This window comes from Episyrphus balteatus, chromosome 1 (assembly GCF_945859705.1).
Source record: "Episyrphus balteatus chromosome 1, idEpiBalt1.1, whole genome shotgun sequence".
Classification (NCBI taxonomy): domain Eukaryota; kingdom Metazoa; phylum Arthropoda; class Insecta; order Diptera; family Syrphidae; genus Episyrphus; species Episyrphus balteatus.
The window spans coordinates 65,924,083-65,948,108 of NC_079134.1; the positions used below are offsets into that span (position 1 = coordinate 65,924,083).

General features: G+C 31.8%; 1 protein-coding gene across 1 annotated transcript in view; it reads right to left on the reverse strand.

The window, feature by feature from the left end:
- Positions 1 to 2,933: 2,933 nt before the first annotated feature.
- LOC129907300 (signal-induced proliferation-associated 1-like protein 2) overlaps positions 2,934 to 24,026 on the reverse strand; it is a 134,938-nt gene continuing 113,845 nt past the window's right edge. Inside the window, exons 2-5 of the mRNA XM_055983416.1 lie at positions 6,479 to 8,468; positions 4,667 to 6,414; positions 4,371 to 4,602; positions 2,934 to 4,313 (exon numbers count right to left, since the gene is read on the reverse strand). Of these exons, the coding sequence (XP_055839391.1) occupies positions 4,312 to 4,313; positions 4,371 to 4,602; positions 4,667 to 6,414; positions 6,479 to 8,342 (3,846 nt within the window). The 5' untranslated portion in view covers positions 8,343 to 8,468 and the 3' untranslated portion in view covers positions 2,934 to 4,311. The remainder of the gene's footprint in view (positions 4,314 to 4,370; positions 4,603 to 4,666; positions 6,415 to 6,478; positions 8,469 to 24,026) is intronic.

Consider the following 24,026-nt stretch of genomic DNA (forward strand, 5'->3'; position numbering starts at 1 on the left):
TAGATTTTGTTAGAAAATTTCAACTTCGATTTAGGATCGACTAATGTTACATTTTGTTAATATGTCAAAACAAAATTTTTTGAGATCAATTTTATGAATGAATAAACAAGAAAGAATTAATTTAGTACTGAAATAATTCTTTTAAATTGAATTCTAAGCAAATTGAAACAAAAATATCCATTAAATAATTTCAAATATGAAAACAAACAAAAAATTCTCTACTCACATCTTCCCCCCTCTTCCCCATTTAGTTGTGTTTGACAAATTAACATTGAAACTCAAGTCCAGAAGCTGAGTTGGAAAAAGTTACAAAATGTAATTATTTGTCACTTCAGCATTGGATTTAGGAACGATGTTGTGATGTCACGATGTTACATTTCGTAACTTTTTTCTCATTTAGGAACGATGAAAGTTAACTATTCTTAACAATAGTTAACATCCATGGTATAAAAAAAGAAGGTATGATCATTAGAAAAAACTCAGTATCGAGAACTGTCAAAACTTATGGCTACTTAAGGTTTTGACAGCCCAGCCCATTGAAATTGTTGTTGTAAACAAATTTGTCTTGGCAATTGTTGTTGCTTTTGACTTTGCCAAATGCAAACGTCAAAACCTTATTACCCCATTTTGTAATATGGCGGCTCTAATGATCATACCTTGTCTTTTTATACCATGGTTAACATCGGCGAATAAAAGAACGCACTTCAGATGTTTTATAATTTTTTTTTTGCTGACAGGGCAGACCAGCGCACATAGGAGTATTTCGATCAAAAACCTGGACAAAATTATTTTTTGAAGTAAAACTAATTATTTTTGCTAAAAATTATTATTTATGCAAGGAAATTAATTTTTTTCAGCAAAACTTTAAAAACGCTTGTGAGAAGAAAAACTAAAAAAAATAGTATGAAATTTAATACACCCAAAATGTGAAAAAATTAAATATCTAAAATATTAGACCTTCTAGAATGGAACCATTGTGATTTTTAGGCTAAGTGAATCCAATTGCATTAATATCAATAAAAAAATTTCTGGAAAATGTTAACAACCAGTTAAAATTAAACGTAGGGCGTATGAGTGATTTTTCTAAAAGTGAAAATTTCACTCGCAAATTGTTTTGTTAATCGCAAAAAGTCGCACCCAATTTTTTGATATTAAATTCAAAGAATAGTCAAAGTTATCCTAAATCTATGTATCGAAGCAAAATAGGAGGGAATACTATAACAAAACACTTAGACTTTAAAAAAAAGTAATAAAAATATCTATATGTGGCAGACTCTTTTCCCACTGTCATTTACTCAAACAAAAAAAATTTAATATTTCCATAACTACTCTTTAATTATTATTCAATACATGCAATTGAATTTTTCCTATGAAAATTTAATGTTTAAAAGCACACTTGCTCACAATCAATCTCTAAATATACTCACCAAATCAGCAAAAATTACAAAAAAAAAAATTCCAGAAAATAAACAGCTGACTTTGAACTTGTTTTGACACACCAAACACTTTACCACAAAAAAAGAAGTGCATCATATGATCCCATGTATATTTAGCATCCGCTTTGTAAAAACTTTAATTCAAAATTTTGATTTTTAGAAAATCGACTTTTGTCCAGCTTTTCGACCAGAATACTCCTATGTGCAGCGACCAACTCATGACATGCGCCCCAATAATAGGTCTGTTTGGGTTCTTTTTGCACAAAAATATGAAACCTGTCAAATTTTAAGGAGTGGGGATGAAATTCTCTCAGAGAAAGAAAAATTGTGTAAAAGTACCCAAACGCTTTTGGCACAAAATTTTCTGCTACTTTTTCTACAACAACAAAAATGTAAACAACAACACCAATTGAAAAAAAAATAAAGAAAGGAAAAATATCAAAACATTTTGTTTTGTTTTACAAACACTTTTTTATTCATTTTTTCATAACTCATTTATAAAATAAAGCACTTCTTAACCATTAAAACACAAAAAATAAAATTAAAAACACAAAACATAGCCAGATCGCCATGTTTTGTTCATTAAAAAATGTAAACACAAATTAAAAAAAAAAAAGAATGAATAATATTAAAAACACTTTGTTTTATTTTTGAAACACTTTTTTTTATTATTTTGTTCATAAAATATTAATTTGTTTTGAGCATTACATCACTAAAACGAAATAAATAAAAAAAAAACAAGAAAAAAATCCACGCCACCATGTTTGTAGTTTGTTTTCTTTATGTTGTGCGACAAGAACAAATAAAGAAAAACAGAGAAAGCACTACCTTTTGACAGATTTCAGATTTTTGTTCGATGAAATTTTTTGGGCAGAAATTCGCAAGAAGGGGAAATTTTTTTCTCTCTCGCGGCCATCTTTTTTGTGAAAAAATGCTCAATTTCAGGGTACCCAAACAGGAATTGGGTTAAAAAAGTTGAAAAAAGTTGAAATATTTCTGTTTTAGGCAGTACCCAAACAGACCTAATTGTCGAATTCCTTTCAATTTTTTGAATCGCCTCAAAAAAATCGAATTTTTGGTGTTAAAAAGGAACATGAAAACAGACCGAATTCTTTTTGCGATTGTATGTGTGTCATTTGACAACAATTTTTACACGAACGTCAAGCTGAAACCAAAACAATTTCTGCAAAATAAAACCAGAGATTCCTTTGATCAATAATTTTATTTATTTTCTTCGGTAATATAGATTTATTTTAATCAGAATCAAAGGGAAATTGCAGTTATTATTAAGATCTGAGTGAAGATGAAGTAGAAGGTTATTATTTTGGCCGTATGCTGTGGTTTTACAGAGAAAAAATTTTCTGACGACAATTACGAGAAGAAAAGTCACAGTAATTTGACTTTTTCACAAGAACTATGCCAGGAAAAAATATATTTTGATCGCACATTGTTTTTTTTTTTATTTATTTCATATTTTTCCGCAATAAAAATACGATATTCAATTAAAATTTACTCTTTATTTGAAGTTGGTGTTCTCAAATAAACAAACAATACGAAGAAAACTTTCAGCTTGACGTTTGAGAAATGTCAAATGTTCCAAGTGTGTGTGCAAATCCGTGTTAATCTCTCAAAAAAGAGGGATTAAAAAAAATTCGAATTCTGCTTCGTTTGAGGCGAATTTTTTTTCTATGGAACATGATTTTCAGAAAAAATTCGCTTCGAGATCGCCGAAAATTCGATTTTTCAATTGAAAGGTATTCGACATTACCCATACGCAGACTACGGGCAAAATTGTTTTGAGGTGTCAAAATTTAATCAAATTCTTCTAAAATAATAATAAAAGAAGAACTTCTAAGGAGAACGGGCCAGGAATCTATTGGCTCTATTACACAAAACCGGAGGTAGCATTGGATTGAAGATACGTTTTGAAACGGCAATGACTGCACTGCAAGCCAAGCAATGTAATGGAACACACAAACTCAAGAAGGCAGTAGAGTTGGAAGACTTAAAGCATATAGTGGAGAACAGTCGAGGGAGAGTCAGCACAACTTGGAAAGGGCTGGAGGGAGCTGAATTGCATCTCCAGAAATCGTATACAATTCCGCGCATGTGTAGTTAAAGCTCTGTCTCCTAAGGGATCACACACGGACGTAATAGGACCTAAATATGTAAGTGATCAAAAATGTATTAAAATAGTTTACAGTGAATATTCATCGTAAAACTACAAAAAGCAAACAAATTAACCGGGTCCAGAACAGGGTAAATTTTTGACCGCTAAATGGCTAAATATTTTACCCAATTCACACACGGCCTAAGGACTTGCTTTGCGTCGACGATATGTATACGTATCATAGAAGGGTACAACAGCATCTATCTGATGAGCCCAACTATTGCGCTCGGGCGAAACACATTATTTGGACTAAAGGCCATAAACAAACAATTAAAAAAATCGAATTTACAATCATAAACAATTTTTCTTGGTTTATGTTTTCATCTTTTTATTAAAAACTATTATATATTAAATTTAAAAGTAATTCCATCCTATTAATCGGTACTAGCTACTTTTCAAAATATTTTTATTTTTAATTTTTTATTATAAAATTATCCTTGAGCCACTATATTATGTATTCCAGCAATCCTTATATTCTTAATCAAAAATAGAAAAGTAACTTAATAGATAAATCACATTGTTTTGTAAGTATTGATACACAATAACTTGTCTTAGGTTTCCTTAAATGAAGGCCTTTCTACTTAATCATTTGAAAGAACCATTTATGAAAACACCTGTTAAACATCCACTTTAAGTTCTGTTGTTTGCTCTCTTAGAATTTATTTTCTCAATTAATTAGAAAAAAATTTCTTGCAGAGTTTGGTTTCCTATAATAAAATTGTGTTATTTAATTTTTTTTTAGTTATTTAATAAAGAAAACTTACAGCTGTTGTCATCTCTTTGATGTAGTATAATTGCTTTGGTAGCTGTGTCAACTAGTGTGGTCCAGTCCAATGGCTTTGAATACGGCAGTAGAGGGGGTGCAGTTGACATTTTGTTTAGATCTTCATCAGTACTTTGACTGTGCCTTGTTGAACTGCCAGTAGCACTTTGAATGTATTTATTTTTGTTTAAAATCTTATCACTACAAGATTCAAAACTTTGATGATTTTCAGTCTTTAAATAAATAAATATTATGTATACAACATTATTTTCAAATAGAAAGCAACATTTTAGTTACGTTTTTTAGTTTATCTCTGATTTGTGATGATACATTAGCATCCAGTCCATTTATTTCGATATCTCTTTCAAACACCGGAACTGTACCTTTTTTTAAATCGTCGATATAAGAACCACAGTTAGGGTTTTTTGTTTCATATAACTCGGGTCGAAATTGGTTGTTTTTGGAATAATTTTTTTTCCTCACCTGCATACTATTCATGAACGGAATTAAATCATTTAACACAATATCATCTTTAGTTGTATTGATGTTAGGCGTAGAAAGGATAGAATTTAATTCATAAATAGGATGCTTATTTTTGGATCTTGAATCAAATGCAACTGCTTTATTGGTCTGAGAAGGTATTGAGTTACTTGCAGTGATGTCCTTCTCAAGGTAACTACCATTTTGAGATATTTTAGGAGTTTTGAATTCAATCACTTCATATTCAGAATTTCTATAATGAAATTTCCGAATATCTCTTTCTAGTAAGCTTGATGTACCGTTTTGCACCCATGTTTGTACTTCTGACTTACCACTGTGGGGCAAAGATGATTCGGCTCTAGATTGAATGGCCAAATCAGATGGTTCTCCATTTTCTTCGAATAACTTCAACGAACACTGATTGTTGTATAGATACGTAGTTAATTTACCTTTCTCGTGATATTCAAAACTATCGTACCATTTATCATTTTGTAAAAATAAATGCGAATTCGAATCAGGCTGCTGCAAGACTTTTTTATATCCGTTATCTAGGGACATGGATAAAAAATAGCTGCTTCCGTTATAATTTGAACAATTTTTTGATTTATGTGGTAGAGAACGTTGCTCATATGTCCCACTGCTTTTGAAGTTCAAAGCGGAATGTTGGCCTACTTCTTTAGACATTACATTTTTCATATGGTATCTATTTGTGTAATAATGTAATTTTTGAGTCATTAAATTTATTTTACAACTTTTACTAAAGCATCCTAGACGTGGAGTTCCATCGGATACTGATTTTATAACGATTGCATTTATTTGAACTGACGTCTTTAACAGGTCGATTAATTCAGCATAAGAAAGCGTTCCCACAATTATTTTACACACCTCTACAAGACGGTAACCTCGTCGCATGCCAGCAGCCCAGGCCTGTCCGGTTGCATCAACTCTTGTCACTATACCATCTGGCTGTACGTGGAAGCCCAACTGTCCCATCATATTTCTCTTCATATTTAAATTTAAAGCTCCGTTTCCCAATGTTACGCCTTCTAATCTCTCTACAACTTGAAGCTGTTCATCCATTGAACCGAAATAAGACATTTGGAAAGTAATACATTCACCATTGTGGTAAAACAATTTGAAAGAGTAACCGCAAGTGGACCAGCCAAGAATAGATCGTGTAGGCATTGCAAAAATTACGCTTTTTGATGATTCTTCCATTATAATAAATGTCTCAATTGAAATAGCCATGTAACATTCAGTTGTAATATCTGAACCATGATTCTGCAGCAATATGCGCCAGCAGATTGCTCCACGCTGGTATAAATCGGTGGAAAAACGATTTTTTTTTTTGTCTTTTTTTCTATTAGCAAAAATTGAAAATTTATTTCCAGGGTCTATAGAGGTGTTAGAACTGTAATTTATACATAAGTCTTTCAAATATTCTCGCCTCGTTCTGGTAGCTAAATTAGCAAATATGTCAGAACGATGTGCAGCATTTTCAGCGTTGATTGTTTTAGCTAAAATAAATTCAGCAAAAAATTTGTTTCTTGGAAATAGGGCTGACGCTGAAAAGAGAAAACAAAATAAATACAAAAATTCTGATACAGAAATTTTTTCACTCCAACTAACCTGACAGAGGTGGGCCAAAATATGGCACTTCCTTGGAGCGCGTAACCGCAACACGATAAGTTGTATTGCTTGAACACGGATTAATTGCTCTCACAATCAGAAACACATGCTGGAACTGACTACGGATGTTGTTAGGGTCAAACGACAAAGCACCTGGCTCCTGAAATATTATCGTTACAATATCATTGCCAATGTGCCGCTTTCGTAATAGCTGCTGCCGGTTATTTGGCGTAAAAGGCAGGAGTGTGCATACATGAAACATAATTTCGCAGTTTTTATAAACTCCATAAACAGAATGTGTGCCAGTTGAGTCCGATTTATTGTCAAGACCAGCCTTATAATGTTGAAAGCCTTTCAGTCTCACACGTTTTCCAATTATATCTAAGAATTCGGTAAATGCTGGACCGGCATGTTCATTATTATACATATCTTCCTCAGACGACTGACCACTACGGCAATACAATATCCCGACTTTATATTTACTTTGTAGACCTTGTTCATCTAGTTTAAGTAATTCTTGCTCAGCATTCGAAGTACTTAAACCTAAACGCAGACAACTTAATTGAATATCAGGAGCAATATATTCTAAAAGCTCTTTGGACGTTAAAGATTTTTCAGACACACGAGAATTTATAATAAAATCTTCTATGATCAATCCGCGAAGAGTTAAAAGTTCCGAGTTTCTAATAATCACTCGAAATAGATAGTTGGGACGTGTTTGGTTTCGACGAGTGCCGTTGTCATTGATTTTTTCTTTCTTTATGGAAATGGCTAATGGGCCTAAATTCTCATCAATCCCAAACCAATTTTCATGTCTTTGATTGAGAAAATAATTTCTGTAGTAATGAGCACCATGGTCAACAGATTCAATAGGACAAGCGTCATTTAGATACGGACAAACGTCAACTTTCCACAGTGTTTCATTTGGTAGAGGTTCTAGTATGGAAACTCTGCAGGGAGTTATTGATTTAAGAGGTGGTTGTGAAATAAAGCCATCTTGGTAATTGGTACTTGATTTTTTACACCTAAAGATTAATTCATTTTCTGTGCCTATTTCATTACAAAAAAGCGGACAGCTTTCTAATAGCTCATTATCGTGATTAAAGTTCGGAATTAAGTTTTTGAATTCAGATATGATAGAATCGAGAGGTTTGGTTATGGCCCCTGAACTATCGATTGCGCTAGTTGAGATCTTTCTATTAGTTTTAACATAATTTAAATTTGCTGCTATACTTTGACAATCATAATGGCCAAATGTTCTCCGTCGGTCCTGCTCTTGAAATTCTTCAGTGGACAAAAACGTTCTTTTTACTAATGAGACAGAATTAGTTGATTGTTTTGCTACGTCTTCGTCCATTGAACATGTTTTGTTTGATAATAATGAGCCCAATAGACTACTATCATCAGTTTTAGGTTTCGGTTGAGCTAAAAAGCGATGAATTTTGTTTTTTACTTTTAGATCACGACTTGATTTTATATTTGAAGGATTGCAATCAGTCGGTTGGCTTATATAACCTTCATTAGAAGTATGTTTATAGTACTGCATATCTTTATCCTGCATGAATTCGGCAGGTCCTGGAGATCGTTGATTAGTTCCTATAACTCCAAGAACTGCTGGCTGATAGTCTTGTAGCATATCAAAAAAACTGTCATTTTTGTGAACTTGAAACTTCTTTGATGTGTCTCTGCTCGATGTAGCAAACGAATCAGATTGATTTGAATGTGCGCAGAGTACTTCTTTTTTTAGTGGAGGATCCATACCTTTATATTGAGATTCGGTAAAATTGTTTTGTGGTGTTGAATATATTCCACGGTTCTTAAATTTTGAGCTTTTTGTTGAGTTTATTGAGTTGTAAGTACTCATTTTAAATGCTATATCATCTTAAGGGGCATACGAAAAGCAGTATGTTTTTTTAATATAATGGATATCTCATATCAATCATCATTTTGAAAACGTATTTGGAAAATATTTTTACATTATATTAACATCCTGAAAATAAAATACAATTGTAAGTCAAAAATTGCAAAATGTAAACATATCGATATAATGCTGCTAAATTGTCACTATATTAATCAATGTCGTTTTCCAAAATTATGGGAATGAATCACTCCTTTTTTGTGCAATTTTGGAATTTGTTCAAGACGAATTTGACAAGTGGAGTGATTTGACGTTTACTTTGCATGTGTTTGTAATACTTATGTCGTTTTCTTTCACTCCAATAAGAGTACCCTTTTAGTACTTATTTTTGCACTTTTGAAGGTTTTTTGTGTTCTTTGACGCCACAAAAGTGTAAGAAAAAAATTACTCCGGAGTAATTTTAGTACTACGGAGTACCCCGGATTTACTCCACATTTTTAGTCAGATTTACACCGATTTGCACTTATGAATTTGAAGTTTGACATTTTAAAATTTTGTTTGAAAATTGAAAAATGCGAAAAGTTTTCCTTTAAACTCTTTTGTTATTAACGGAAAACAACCATTATGAATATATTTTCTACTGTATTATATTCCGCCAGATATATTTCTTCCATTTTTTCGTTAATTCTTAACTTTTTCCAAAATGAAATTGAAAACCGAATAAAAAAAATTTTCCGCCAGTGTTCTTCATCAATAAAAAAAATCCTGTGCCATATAACAAAAAATCCTGTTTTTTCTGCGTTGATGGGATATTTTTATTTTACAATTATAAAATCAAACTAAGGGTGTGTGTCAATTAGGCTGAAAAAACCGATCAGAAGCATAATGAAAAATATATATATATAATATATATGAGTAAAACTAAGTCCGCTTCTACACGAAGACGCAAAGCGCGAGACGCACATAAGAGCAAAGGAGAAATAAAGTTCGAAAAAAAGAGAAGGAAGATTTTCTACCGTGAGTCTACGGTAAGAAATGTTGTGACTCTTTTTGACGTTTCTTTTTGATCTTGTTCTTTTTTTTACTGTTCGGCTTTATTTTATTTCGCCGGTTGCGGAATCTACTTCGTCGGTTGTGTATTACTTGCGTGTATAGTAACACTTTTAATTTATAAAAGTTTTCGTTGCACATAGACCCCGCACGGGAGTTGTTTTTTTTTTTTTTTTGTATATTTTGGTGTTTTTTTTTGGAATTAAAATACATAGTCTGCTTCTACACGAAGACGTAGACGCACAAGATGAACATAAGAGGAAAGGAGAAATCGATCTTTCTGTCTCTCTTGTTCATATGTGCATCTCGTGCGTCTACGTCTTCCTGTTGAAGGCGTCATACGAAAACAAGAACAAAATAAAACCAAAGAAAATAACTGTCAAATTTGCGTCTTCAAAAAAATAATACCTACACGTATTATTTTTTTTAAATGTTTTCCCTAGGCCTGTTATCACTATTTTTTTCAAGGAAATTATCCATTTTTGCCTTGTCACACACACAATTTAATAAAAAAATTACTGACCATTCCGCTGTTGAGCTATAACCTCTCTCTAATGAAAAAAGCAATTAATAATCTTGAACTAGTAGAAAACGACCTGATTAATCAAGTCGTCGAGTCTCAGTCAGGGTCCTCCTGGGATAGCACTAGTTACTTATCTCCACTCGGTATTCTTTCTCTAAACCTGGATTCTTCATTAACACCCACTCCCTTGTTTTATGCCAAGGCCACATTGGGCCAAAATCGTGGCTAATCACTTTTTCTCTCTATGTATTTTAAGACTACTTTTGATTTAACACATATCCTCTGTTCGCACTCAGTATACGAAAATTGCGCTGATTTCTTGAAGGTCATCCGCAAAATTAAATTAAAAAAAAAAAAAAAAAAAGAAACTATCAAAATGAATTTTGTTTACTGTTTATGGTGGACAGTACTTACCTGATTTATTCTAAGCGTATTGTTAAGTATATATCATACCTGGTATTATTCTAATCACTTATTGCCAGAATGAAAGACTGATTAAATGTTAAATTGCTGTGATAATACCTTGGTACAAACGTTTATTCTTTAAGAATTCATAATTTCTTATTATAAATAATAAAATCTAAAAGAACAACAAAAACTAAAAAAAAAAAAAAAAGTCGTATCCAAATGCTCAACTCATATGTTACATGTTAGTATATATAGTCATTATATGTATTCAAATCTGAATGTTATATGTGTTCGCATAATAAAAGATGTAGAAAAAAAAATAATAAAAGATACATCTCAAAAGAGAAAATGAAATATTACTTATAAAACGACTTTATGTAAAATGCCATCTAATTCTCACACTTTCAATATCAAATACAATGTAAATATTTTCCAAATGAGAAGTAAAATAATATTGTTAGTGCGCTCTCGCTCTAACTCTTGCAAAACGACATCAAATATACATTTCTGGCATCTGTTTGTCTTCGTTATTTAGTTTTATTTTAGTAGTAGTCTATTGTATGTATGTATATATTTATTGTTAAATGACCCTCCGTCAATCCAAACGAATATTATACTCCCATGAGCAAGAGTAGTCAAACCATATATAAAAGACAGCCACGAGGCATTTCAAATAAATTTAATAAAGAAAGGTCACGAAATAAGGAAGAATTTATTTCAAATAAATTGTCAAAGCAGGCAAAACATTATAGCCGCAGTAGTACTTAAGATATAGATAAGAACACACTTTGTAATAGAATTTTAAGTCTCAATAAAGAATTCAATTCAATTCAAAAAATAAAAAAATTACTCTCATTATGTTCTTTCACTCCAGAAAAAGGAGTACAAATTTAGAGTACTCCTTAATAGAGTGAAAGAAAACGACATTTATAACAAGTAAAATAATAACACAATCTTTTGAATTCACTTTTATTGATTTTTTACAACACTTTGTTGATTCTTTTTATAAATAAATATAATTTTCTTCACAAAAAAAATAAAAACAACCACCTAAGAATTTGACAAGTAGTCCATGAAATCAAATGTAGAAGTATTGGTAATCACTCCGTCACTCCTTCAAAATTTTGGGAGTGAAGAATTCACTACAAAAATTCACTCATTTTTCAATATTGGAATTTGAAATCACTCCTTTTAGGAGTTCGTTCATATACTTGTCGAGCTTTCTGGTTCCTGCACGGAGAAAAATGAATCTAGTATTTTATACTCCATATGACTAGTAAGGAAATTAAAGTAAAAAGCCCTAGATTTTAAGTAAAATTTACCTTACGTATTGAACATTTCTTGGTTCCGTAAAGTAATTTTTACAAGAAAATTATGGTGAACAAAATAAAGTAGTATATACCTTACGAGTAGCAATATTTTCTTTACGTAGAGTAAAATAAACCTTCATCCAAAAAAGTGTATGACTCTTTTCACTTTAAGATTCTAGTAAAACATATTTTACAAATTTAACTATTCTGTGAATAAGTTTTACCTTACACTAAGGTAATAATATTACCTAATTCTAGGAATTTTCCCCTATACATAGTAATAACTCTTAATTGCTGTCATTGAAAAGTCTGCCATTTTGTCTTCCATGTGTTTTGGAAATTTTTTTTTTGTCAAAGCTTTTAGGTGTGCGGGTGCTGAATAATTAATAAAGAAATAAAATCTAAAAAAATTATTTTCTCATTTGTGTTTTTCTTTTGGAAGTGTAATGTTTTCATTACTTTTTGTGTTCTTTTAGGCGTTGTTATTGGCTCCGTAATTACGGATAGCATATTTTTTTCTTGTGTTAGAAAAATATATAGGTATCCATATGGATTAACATCATTCAATCTAATTAATTCATGAAGAATTAGATAAAAATTGGATCAAATAAAGTCAATTCCATTTTTATTGATGATATTTTCCTAAATAAAATTGTTTGTTTGCACCTTACAAAATTATAATAAACTAGGTAATTTATGTAATTATTGAAAAACATAACAGGGTCATACGTTACTTACTTCTAAATAGCTTTGAGGATTAAGTACGTGTTACCTAGTTATGCTTTTCAATAATTACAAAATTCAACTTTTTTATTTTAATTTTTGTAAAATAAATGCACACAATTTTATTTAGAAAAATGTCATCAATAAAAATGAAATTGACTTTATTTGATCCAATCTGGAACTAAATTAGGTATATACCTTCCATAGAGAAGTTCAATTTACTTTAAAAATCAGTATTTTCAGCTTTATAGTAAGGTAAAATATGTACCTAACTTTCTAGTAATTTCTATTAGAAAGTCATACAAAAAAAGGCTTTACTGTAAAGTTAATCCTAAGCTATAAATTTACTAGAAAAGTAAGGTGAATTCCATTTTATTGGGGAGTCATCCCTATTTAAACTTTACATTAAAGTTAAATATACCAGAAATAAGGTAGCTCATACCTTATTTTTTCTCCGTGTGACGAAAGTCTGGAAGAAGTACGTTTTGCTTTCATTAAATCGAAATCATAGTAATGCAAGGACCAAAGAATTAAACAAAGCTGAACAAAGAATTGGATGTAATTTCATATGCCCTTCTTTAATCGTCTGTCGGGTTAAAAGTGCGCTTTCGTCGTATAAGACAAGGAGACAAGGACCAAATTTTAAAATTCACTATACAATTGGGACTTCCTTTCACTCAAAAAATATATTTAAAAAAATTATAATGTAAGGTGAGCGCAAGCTGTTTTGTAATGTCATATTACAACTGCTCTAGGTTGCTGTTTAGTTTGTTGAAACAAATCTTTTTCGCTATTTGCGAACTAAATTGAACTAAGTTAGTGAACTAAGTTCACTAGTTCAAGAAGATGAACTAGTTCGTTCGCGAACTACACAAGCCTAGTGATAACATTTATGAATTGAACAAAAAAAATTAATATTAATAACATATGAAGCATAATAAGCGTTCGTTGATAAGTCTGCTTCTACACGAAGAAGCACGACGCAGAAATTATCTTCAAATTTTCTTTTGATTTTCGTTTTAGTGCGTCGCGCGCTTCTACACGTAGTATTTTTTTGAAGACGCAAATTTGAAAGACATTTTCTTTGGATTTATTTTGTTCTTGTTTTCGTCTAACAACTTCTACAGGAAGACGTAGACGCACAAGATGCACATAAGAACAAGGGAGAGAGAAAGATCGATTTCTCCTTTGCTCTTATGCGCGTCTCTTGCTTTGCGTCTTCGTGTAGAAGCGGACTTAAGTTGTATACTTTTGGTATATTTTGTTGTAATTGTAAATAAAAATATCCCATCATCGCAGAAAAAAAAATGGGATTTTTTTATCTGGCACGAGATATTTTTTATTGATGAAGAATGTGGCTGAAAAACTCTTTTATTCGGTTTTCAATTTCATTTTGGAAAAAGTAAAGAATTAACGGAAATAATGGAAGAAATATATATATGGCGGAATATATTCATAATGGTTGTTTTTATTAATAACAAAAGAATTTTAAAGAAACACTTTTCGCATTTTTCTCTTTTCAAACAAATTTTTTAAATGTCAAGCTTCAAATTCATAAGTGTGTGTGCAAATCGGTGTAAATCTGACTAAAAATGTGGAGTAAATCCGGGGTACTCCGTATTACTAAAATTACTCCGGAGTAATTTTTTTTACACTTTTGTGGCGTCAAAGAACACAAAACATTCAAAAGTGCAAAAATAAGTACTAAAAGGGTACTCTCATTGGAGTGAAAGAAAACGACATAACCTAGAAATTCTCCTTGAGAAAGCAATTCATCTAGTTGGAGTAACAGTCTGTAGTGAAATGTCATCATAGTTTAATATTTTTTGTTCCACAATTAGACAAGAAGAGAAATGCTTTCAACTTTATTTGCTTTCAATAAAATAGGGTATTTCGCTAATAACCAGTTATGACAGAGGTGCATTGAAAGTTTGCCATTTTGTTTCGACATCATTCGTTGGCTTTCAGGCTAAGACTAAGAAGTACAGGACGGTGTTCACATTGGTCTCAGTCAACCGACTCATTTTGACGTCTTTGTGTTTTTTCTCACTCGCACTTTATGGTGAGAAAGAGATGGCGAAGTGAGGCAGAAATTTTAAACAGATTTAAAAATTTTTGGACTCTTTTTGACATTTGCTATTTTGACATTTGAAGTTTCCCAATCTTGCCTTAAAGTTGGAGCGAGAAAACAAATAATTTTTTTTTTAACATTTTACACGAATACTACCGTTTTAAATAAATATTTTGAAACAAAGTTGCAAACTCGTGTTTGATTTCTTGAAACAAACAATTAAGATGAGTGATTGGAATAGAATTCAAACGACACATTTAATTATGGTATACGAACAGCACCCCGTGTTGTACAATTCGCAGTGCGAAGATGCACTAAACCGCATAAAAAGGTTGATGTATACAAGAGCATCACGGAGGAGCTCAAAATATATCGACCTGAATCAACATTAGAAGACATTAAAAGCAAAATAAAAACATTAGAAACCAGTACTTTCGTGAAAGGAATGCGGTATATAAATAAAAAAAAAAAAGTGGGGCAGGAGTCCAAGATTTATACACGCCAAAACTCTGATGCTACGATGAGCTTAACTTCTTGGACCAATTCCTAAAGTCAACACCTTCAGTTTCAAATATTACACAGGTAATTTTTACTTGCGATATAGATTCTATATGATGTATAATATTGCATTTTGTATCTTTTAGAAAAATCTATTCACGAAGAAAGTCTGGGATGACACACTGGAAAATGAACCTGAGCAGGTAAGATCAATTTTCTTAAATTAAAAAAAGCAAACAATACATTTTAAAATACGTACTTTGTTTAAAGGAATGCAAGGAAAAGAAAAAGAAAACTGGTTTACAAGTTCACATTACGAGGTCGTTGCAGGTAACCGAGGAAATGGCTAACCATATGCATAACAAAAAACTAGTTAAGCGGTCGAAAGCCTACAATATAGGTAAATTCGTGGAGCAGGAATTCGAAGACATTCCGGAGGACCTTTTCATGGATTCCAAATGGAAAATAGTTAACATAATTCGTGAAGTCTAGGAAAAATTCATCTTGCGAAACACAAAAAATACATTTTCAACAACAAATGGAAAATAGTTAACATAATTCGTGAAGTCTAGGAAAAATTCATCTTGCGAAACACAAAAAATACATTTTCAACACTGATATCAGACACACAAACACAAGATAAACACAGCACATTCTCATCACCAAACTTTAATACTCAAAAAACAAAGAATATACAATCCAACCCGACGTACATTCATTCAAATACACACGCACCTACTCCTTTATCATATACAGATACACAATCCAATTTTGAAATACTGGACTTCAATTTTGAAGATACTTATTTACCGACTAATATAACAACAGAAACACCAAAAACTACCACAACACTAATCTCGAGTTCACAACAACCGCCTTCTGAACATGGTACATATAATCCGAAAAGGACATTTCATCATCCAAATTCACAAACCCAAACAGAAACAGAAACGACTACAGAAACAGCAAATTCTACCTCAACACTACTTTTGAGTGCACAAAACCAGACTTATAAAAATGTAAACAGATTCACTAACTCCAATATTAAAAACTATAGCACAAACCTTCAAAAAAGAAAAATACCAACTAATATAAGAAAACAAACACCAAACTCTAACACAACACAACTTTCTAATTCACAAAAACAGGCAAATGTACCAATAACGTATACACCTCAAGCTTCCAAGCCCATGACTCTTTTTATAAACACTCAACCACCAACAATGTAAGAATCAACTTTCTATATAAAATAAAATATTAGAACCCAACCACCAAAATAAAATTCAACTGCCAATAAATCTTGAAGTCTTTTATTATTATTGTAAAGAAAAACACTCATACATAAAAAAGCTTTCCCTCGTTATTAAAATAATCCGAAAAAAAGTTTAGAACTTCTGCAGCTTCGTTACTATGCCTTCTAGGATTGCTTGTACTATGTCCATCATCGGGGTTTTCAACATTTGCAGGAGTTTCTGATGATCGGACGTTAATCTCTGTTACATAATTCACACTTTTCGTAATTAAAAAATTATGCAACACACAGCAGGCTTGTATGATTTTTTTAACTTTTGGAGGTCTCAAATGTATATTTAATTACAACACTCTGAACCGGTTTGATAAAATCCCAAAGGCATGTTCAATCGTTTGCCTGGCATGGCTTAGACGAAAATTGAAATTTTTTTCCGATTCACTGTTGGTATGATATGGGAAGGGTTTCATGAGGTGTTTTTCAAATGGAAACGCGTCATCTCCAACAATGACGTACTGCAAAAGTCTATTATTGCCGATAACTTTATCGCTTGGTAAAAACGTATCGACTTGCAAAAGGATTCCTGCAAGGTCACTGCGACTCAGGACACCTCCGTCGCTGATAAGTCCATTGCAGCCGATATCCACAAATAAAAATTTGTATTCTGCATCGCACATGGCCAACAAGACGACACTGTTGAAGCCTTTATAATTGCCATCCGTTTTTGATACTCTGAAAGCGACGTGCTTTCTATCCAATGCACCTATACAAAGCGGAAAGTGCCACCGAGCTTTAAATTGATTGGCAATTTGATTCCATTGCTCACCTTCGGGAAACTAGAGAAGAATATTTATTTTTATCACACAATTCAAATTTAATTACAATTCCTTACTTGCAAATAGGTTCCCCGCAAATTTTCATATAACGCCTTACAGATTTCTTGGACTCTTTCAGAGAGGAATGCCAACGAAATTCTTGATTGGAACTCCAAACTTCTGTATGATTCCCCTGTGGCCAGGAAACGTAGCACACACGATAAGCTTTCATTGGCCAAAATTGCAGGCCGAATTTGTGTGTCCTGCCTCTCAATGCTGGTTTTCACCATTTCTAAGAGCTCAAAGAAGCAGTCCTCGTTCATTCGCAAATAACGTCTGACCGAGTCCTTATCTTCCAGCCTCAGCACTTGGTGGAGCAAATGGAAAGCGCCTTTTTCCTTCCGCCTAAGCTTCCACAGCTTCACCCACTCACTTCTGCTTTTTTTTAATTTTTTTTTTGTTTTTCAAGGATACATAAGGCGGTGGTATTTACTGCACTTATGTATGCCAAAACATTATCTTCATCATCATCACTTGAATTTGAACTCATCTTTAAAACTTTATTCGAAAAAAAAAATATTTTGAATTGTAAATATTGTCAATTATGACAACTACAAACGTCAAAATGAATGTGGAGTGTTCACACTACTTTTGTGTCTGAACACGACGGTGTGGCCTTAGGTCAAAATGAGTCGGTTGACTGAGGCCAATGTGAACACCGTCCAGGAATGGGTGTTTGAAGAAACCGTTCTTTTATTAAATAAAGTTAACTTTTGTTGTTGTGTCAAAAAAATCTTTGTATTTGTTTTTGTTAGATTTTGTTAGAAAATTTCAATTTTGATTTAAAGGCCGCCTCCACAGGAGATAATTTTTGTCATGTTGACGTGTCTTAACAAGAAATGTCTTGTGGAGGCTCGCCATTGCTTGTTATGATTCAATATTAGACAATCGTGTCTTCGCTTTTGTCTGAACACGGATGTCTAACAACGAATTTGTCAGATGTGTTTTTTTTTTCATTTGGAAGTGTAGTTTTTTCATTATGCAAGTTTGTATCCGTAGTAGCGGACGACAAAATATATTTGTTTGTTTTGCTAATTTTTGCATGTTTTATGTTGAATTCAGTTAGATTTAATTTAATTTATTGTTAATTTAATTCTATTGTTAATTTATTTAACAGGTATTATAATTGATTTTGTAAAAAAAAGCTTGTTTATTTCTGAGAAGAAAAAAAAAACAAACCAAGCCATCAGTACATGTATAAATTGAAACAATTGACGGCATATAAAATCAATTTTGTCCTCAAAAAATTATACATCATTCTCTGGCGTAGTGTAGCTTAAACGTCGATAGTTTAATCGATTAATCGATAGTTTGAAACTATCGGGACTATCGATAGTCTGGAGAAAACATCGATAGTCGGTCTTACCCAAGTAGACGTATCTATAGACACAATTCGGAATGCCATTTCACCAAGTTTGTAAGAATAGTTATGTTTGTCTATTTTAGATAACAACAACAATCTTTAGTTTTTACCAGAGAAGATTCATTAAGAGGATCAAAAACCGAACTGTAAAAACGCTATTGCCTATAAGCTCCAAACTGTGGTGAATCACCTCATTATTGTTAGTTATACCTCTTATACGAGGGATTACTATAAAACAGACAAGTTTTCAAGGCAATCTAAAGAGTGCTGAAGGACGAAATGTTCTGAATTCACTGAATAATTCAGTTAACCAGAGATTGAAACCGTTCAATACTCGGAGTATAAATATACTCTCCACATTAATGGACCCCAGATTAAAAAAATACGTTTTCAGAACATCTCAAGAGGCGGATAATGCATCCCAACTACTTCAGAAAGAATATGCTGGTATGATGGCTTCCTCAGATCCCTTACGAACAAAACCAAGTGATCCAAGTGAAACTAGTACTTCTGATGGCAGTCATTTAAACGATTTAATTTTTCTACCTAGTCAGCAACGTCACAACACCAGTTAGTGATTCAATAATTGACCTACGTCAGTATTTTGAAAAGCCTGTAATAAACAGGAACGAATCTATATTGTACTATTGGGATAAAAGTAACAGTATGCTACGAGTTGGCGCCAATAAATGTTTGTGTTGCCCAGCAACATCCGTTCCATCTGAACGGATTTTTTCGAAGGCCGGACAAATAATGAATATCAAAAGAAATAGATTAAAAGATAAAAATTTGAATAAGTTACTATTTCTTCATCATAATTATGATTTGTTTAATGTTTAATAAAACATGTAAACGGTTAAACACCCAAAGGTGAATTGAAATGTGTGCTTTGATCGCATTAATAAAATTAAAAAAAAAAAACGGACGCGAAAAATTAATTAAAATAATTTTTAGTTGAAAAAAAAATGAATAGTTCGAATTTATTGAAGAAATCTAATATGATAGTATAAGGGGTTTGAGAGTTATATAAAAGGATCTGTGAAACCAAAACACAACATAGAATACAAATATTCGAAAATTTTGCCAAATTTTTTGAAAAACCTAATTATTTCGTCAAAAAATCGGAAAAAAATGAGAAAAAAATACTTTTTATATTTTAAAGTTGAATAACTTCGAAACGCGGGGGTAAATCAAAAAAATTAACAAGAGCTTTTTTTTGTAGAGCGGACAATTTTATAAAAGAAAATGATTTTTTCAAGCCTTTTGGATGAACCATTAAAAAGATAAAAAATTCTAAACACAAATACACAATCTTTCCCATACAAATCGTATGGGAAATAGAAATTTTACAGTATTTTTTTTTCGTCATTTCCAACAATATTTTCAACAATGCTTTGAAAAAAAAATTTTTTTTTTGAATCAGTCTAATATACCTGCAATAAAAAATGATAAAAAATAAAAGTTTCATTTTGTTAAGGCACGACATAAGTCTATCGATTGATAGATAAAATTCCCATACAAGTTATCGATGATTTGTATGGGATCCATTTTAGCTCGGATAAAATTTTTCGATAATTTGTATGGGAGCTAAATTTTATCTCAAACAGCGGCGGAACAAGGCTTTAAGGTACACTACTCTGGCGAACGAGTCATATGAAATGAAATGTCCGAACATAATTTTCCCAGCCAAGAAAATGAAAATTATTATGTTGTAGATGTTAGACATTTACCCCGTTTGTATGACCGATTTAAAGATCGAATTGAATCTGAATTGAAATTTCAATCCAGGTATATGACTATACCAGATCGAGGAATCGAATTGAAATAGAATCGAAAACACAATTTTTCTTTTAAATATATTTGCAGTAAAATAGAAAAATCTAGCCAAAAACAAAGTGCAAGTGAAACTAGATATCATTAGACATACATGCAGTGAATTTGCAAATAAGAAGACAATCACACACAATTTCCACCGTAAATTAAATCTCGAGTATTCAATTCGTTAGGTATATATGCACATTTTCGATTCGATTCAGCTCCCCGAGTCGGATCGGATCGACAAATCCGGATTCAATTCTATTCAGGTATACAGGGTGTCCCAAAAGTTAACGTCGAAACGAAAACGCTAGATAGGGTAGGTTGTGATAGTTATTAGAAAAATAATGAAAAAAAATCGTAGCCATATATTTTATGAGTTATGGGCATTCAAAAAAAAATCGAAAAAATGCTCACCCTGTGACGGTTTTTCATGTGCCGTGACTTAAAATCTTAATTTTTCTCATTTTTTTCTTTTGTTAAGGAACCGTGAATAACCCTGCTACCAAATGCATTCAAAAACATTAATTCAGCTGCATCAGTTTTAAAGCAAATATTACTTTTTTGCCCAACTAAGTACTAAACAATTTTACATGACTCTAATTCAACGAACCGTAGTGTAAAAAAAATGCACTGCGATGTTTCGGCAAGTTACCTAAAAAGTTGGTGTATTCAATTCTCTTTTCAAAATGGTATAGCATTGTTAAGAATATTCCATAAATAACCGAGAAACATTTTTTTTTCTTAAGAAATCCGTCTTTTTTATAAGGAAATTTTTCCTTCCATGATGAAAATAGCAACCTATCTTACTGCGATATCCCTAAATAGTTGTTGGATTCGAACCCACAAGGATGATCGTACTCAAAACACGAAGTGGATTGCTAAATTTGAATGCAAGAGCTGTCCAAAACCACGACATTGGGTTATGTACGATATGTAACCTCGATGCATCTGAGAATTCATACCACTTTGTTGGAGTATGTCTAGTGATGTGCCTCGGGTATATACCAATCGGGTGGGTATTTATAAATGGGTATTTACCGGGTTTATACCGGGTAAATACCCAAACGGCGGGTATATACCCAAAATGAGGGTATTTACGATTTACAGACGAAAAAAAATAATAAGCTTTTATTAGCTTCACTTGTAACAAACAAACTAACTAGCAATGTAATAAAATCGAAGAAGTTAATTTTGACCGACTGGTCAGGGGAGGGGCGTGAGTGGGTCGAAACACCCCAAATCAATTTTAGCCTTCAACTTATTGTAACAAACGGAAGCTTAAAAACATTGAAACATTCCAAATCAATTAAATGGAAAAAAAATCATGGAGGCTTATACAACATACAACCTACATATGTAAGTCGAATACCTTCAATAATGATAAGAATAATGATAAGAATAAAAAGTAAAATACATAGTAAAATATATAATTTTACAAACAACGCTTTTATCACGCATTAAAAACTATAAAATAATTTTGTTAGTTTATGTCAAATGGTTAGTCTTAAAAAAGTAAAGCGCGCTTTGTTCAAACTTATTAATAAAACTACACACAACCGCTCTACGCTTTTTGATCTAACCATTTGATATAAGTTAGCGCCTGATTATCCCGATAGCAACCAAAAGCACGTTTTTTCTTGATTTTTCCATAAATTGCAAAAAAAAAAATATTTTTTTTAAAAACCGCCTAGATTTTTGTATGAAATTTATTGAAGATTTCAAAACACTCCTTTTCTTGTGCAATCAGCGGATGCTGATTTATTGATCTAAAGCCAAAAAGATCCTTTCCCGTTCTAAATTCGATATCTCAGCGTCGAAATCAAACTTAAAAAAAGAAAATTTAAGCTGGATAAACAAGTTATCCGATCCATATTGGGGTTAAGCTGGAAAGATTTTTTCCAAGTTTTTTTCCAATTTTCTTTTGTTTTGGATTTAATAGGATTGAGCCGAACATGTAGCTTGAAAAAAATCATTATGATTTCTCAAAACTAGAAAGTTTGAGCTTTATCTTGTTTAAAATTTTGGAATTTTTCTTTTGATCCGTTAATTTTTTCCGCTAGTGTCTTTAATTAAATAAAACTTTTTTATAAATAGAGCCGTTTTCAAGCCGTTTCAATTTAAGCGGATTTTGCTTAAATTACTTTTTTCTTGCTCATAACTCTGAAAATATCATTTAAAACTATACATCCGTTTTTGAAAAACAAACACTAATAAACGTGGGTGAACAAAAAAATTAATTGTTTTTTCCTCCAAAATTTAACACAACAAAATAACCTCAATCAAGAAGACCGAACAAGTGCGCCCCTGTCATGTTTATATAATATAAGGAGCCTATTTCAGAGCTTAATACACTGTTTACATCAGCTACATTAATGACTTTAAACATTAATTGCGGAGGCCTGTTGGACTTCACGAAGCATTTTTTGAACATTTACACTATTTAAACCATAAGAAATATTTCCCGAATTTCAATCGGACTCAACTATTGGCTTTTGAGGTTGCTGATGTAGTTGATGTAGTAGCTCTGAAACAGGGCCCTGATGACAAACAATCGAATTTGTAGCGATTATAAGTAAATACCCGTTTTTAAACTCGTTTTGGTAAATACCCGGAATTTTTTTTAAACGTAAGCTCACTATGTATGTATATTAGGGCGTTCGTTATTTCACTTTTTTTCGAGAATCAAGTTCCTAAGTGGAAAAACTGTTTCTAAATACAAAAAAAAAGAACCATAAATTTTTTCTGAATTTTATTTTGACACTAGATGGCGCCCCAAGAGGGTTAAAGTTTTTTAGCACTTGAAATAGGTATGGTATAGGTATTTTTTTAGATATAGACTTTAATCAAATTTTTTTGATGAGGTCCTTGTCTACGTTAAACAACGTTTTCAAAAAGGTATAGATCATTTTTCTAGGACCAGGGGTTTAGTCAGGGCATGCATTGTATGTTTTATGTTTTATTTAAACAAGCATATGAGTAGCATGAAAAATAAAATAAAATCCAACAAAGCCATGCATGCCCTGACTAAACCCCTGGTCCTAGAATAATGATCTATACCTTTTTGAAAACGTTGTTTAACGTGGACAAGGACCTCATCAAAAAAATTTTATTAAAGTCTATATCTAAAAAAATACCTATACCATACCTATTTCAAGTGCTAAAAAACTTTAACCCTCTTGGGGCGCCATCTAGTGTCAAAATAAAAATCTGAAAAAAATTATGGGTCTTTTTTTTTTGTATTTAGAAACAGTTTTCCCACTTAGGAACTTGATTCAAAAATAACGAACGCCCTAATGTATATACATATACTATGTCTTGATTTTTAGAAGAACTGTTATATACATATATACCTGCATTTATAAAATGTTATTACCTTTTTTTATTGCTCAGATATTAATTTTTAAGTGGAAATATTTTTTTCTTACCCATGATAATTTTAGACTTTGGGACCGATTTTCTTCGATAAATGTGTTATAAACATAGTGTTCTATAAATTTATTCCTATATAGAAAACAATAATGAAAAAAAGAGTTGAAAACAAGTTTGTCAGAAAACTCATAGATTTTATGATATTTAGGAAAACCTGCATTGTTAGATTTTGTTAGAAAATTTCAACTTTGATTTAGGAACGACTAATGTTACATTTTGTTAATATGTCACTGCGGACATGAGATTTTTTTATATTTTAACATAAGTTATAGAATATCCAAACAAAGATAGAAACAAAAAAATTAGCCTATTAGCACTAATTCCAAGATTGTACCAGGATGTTTTTTAGTGCATATCCCAAAATTTCCACTTT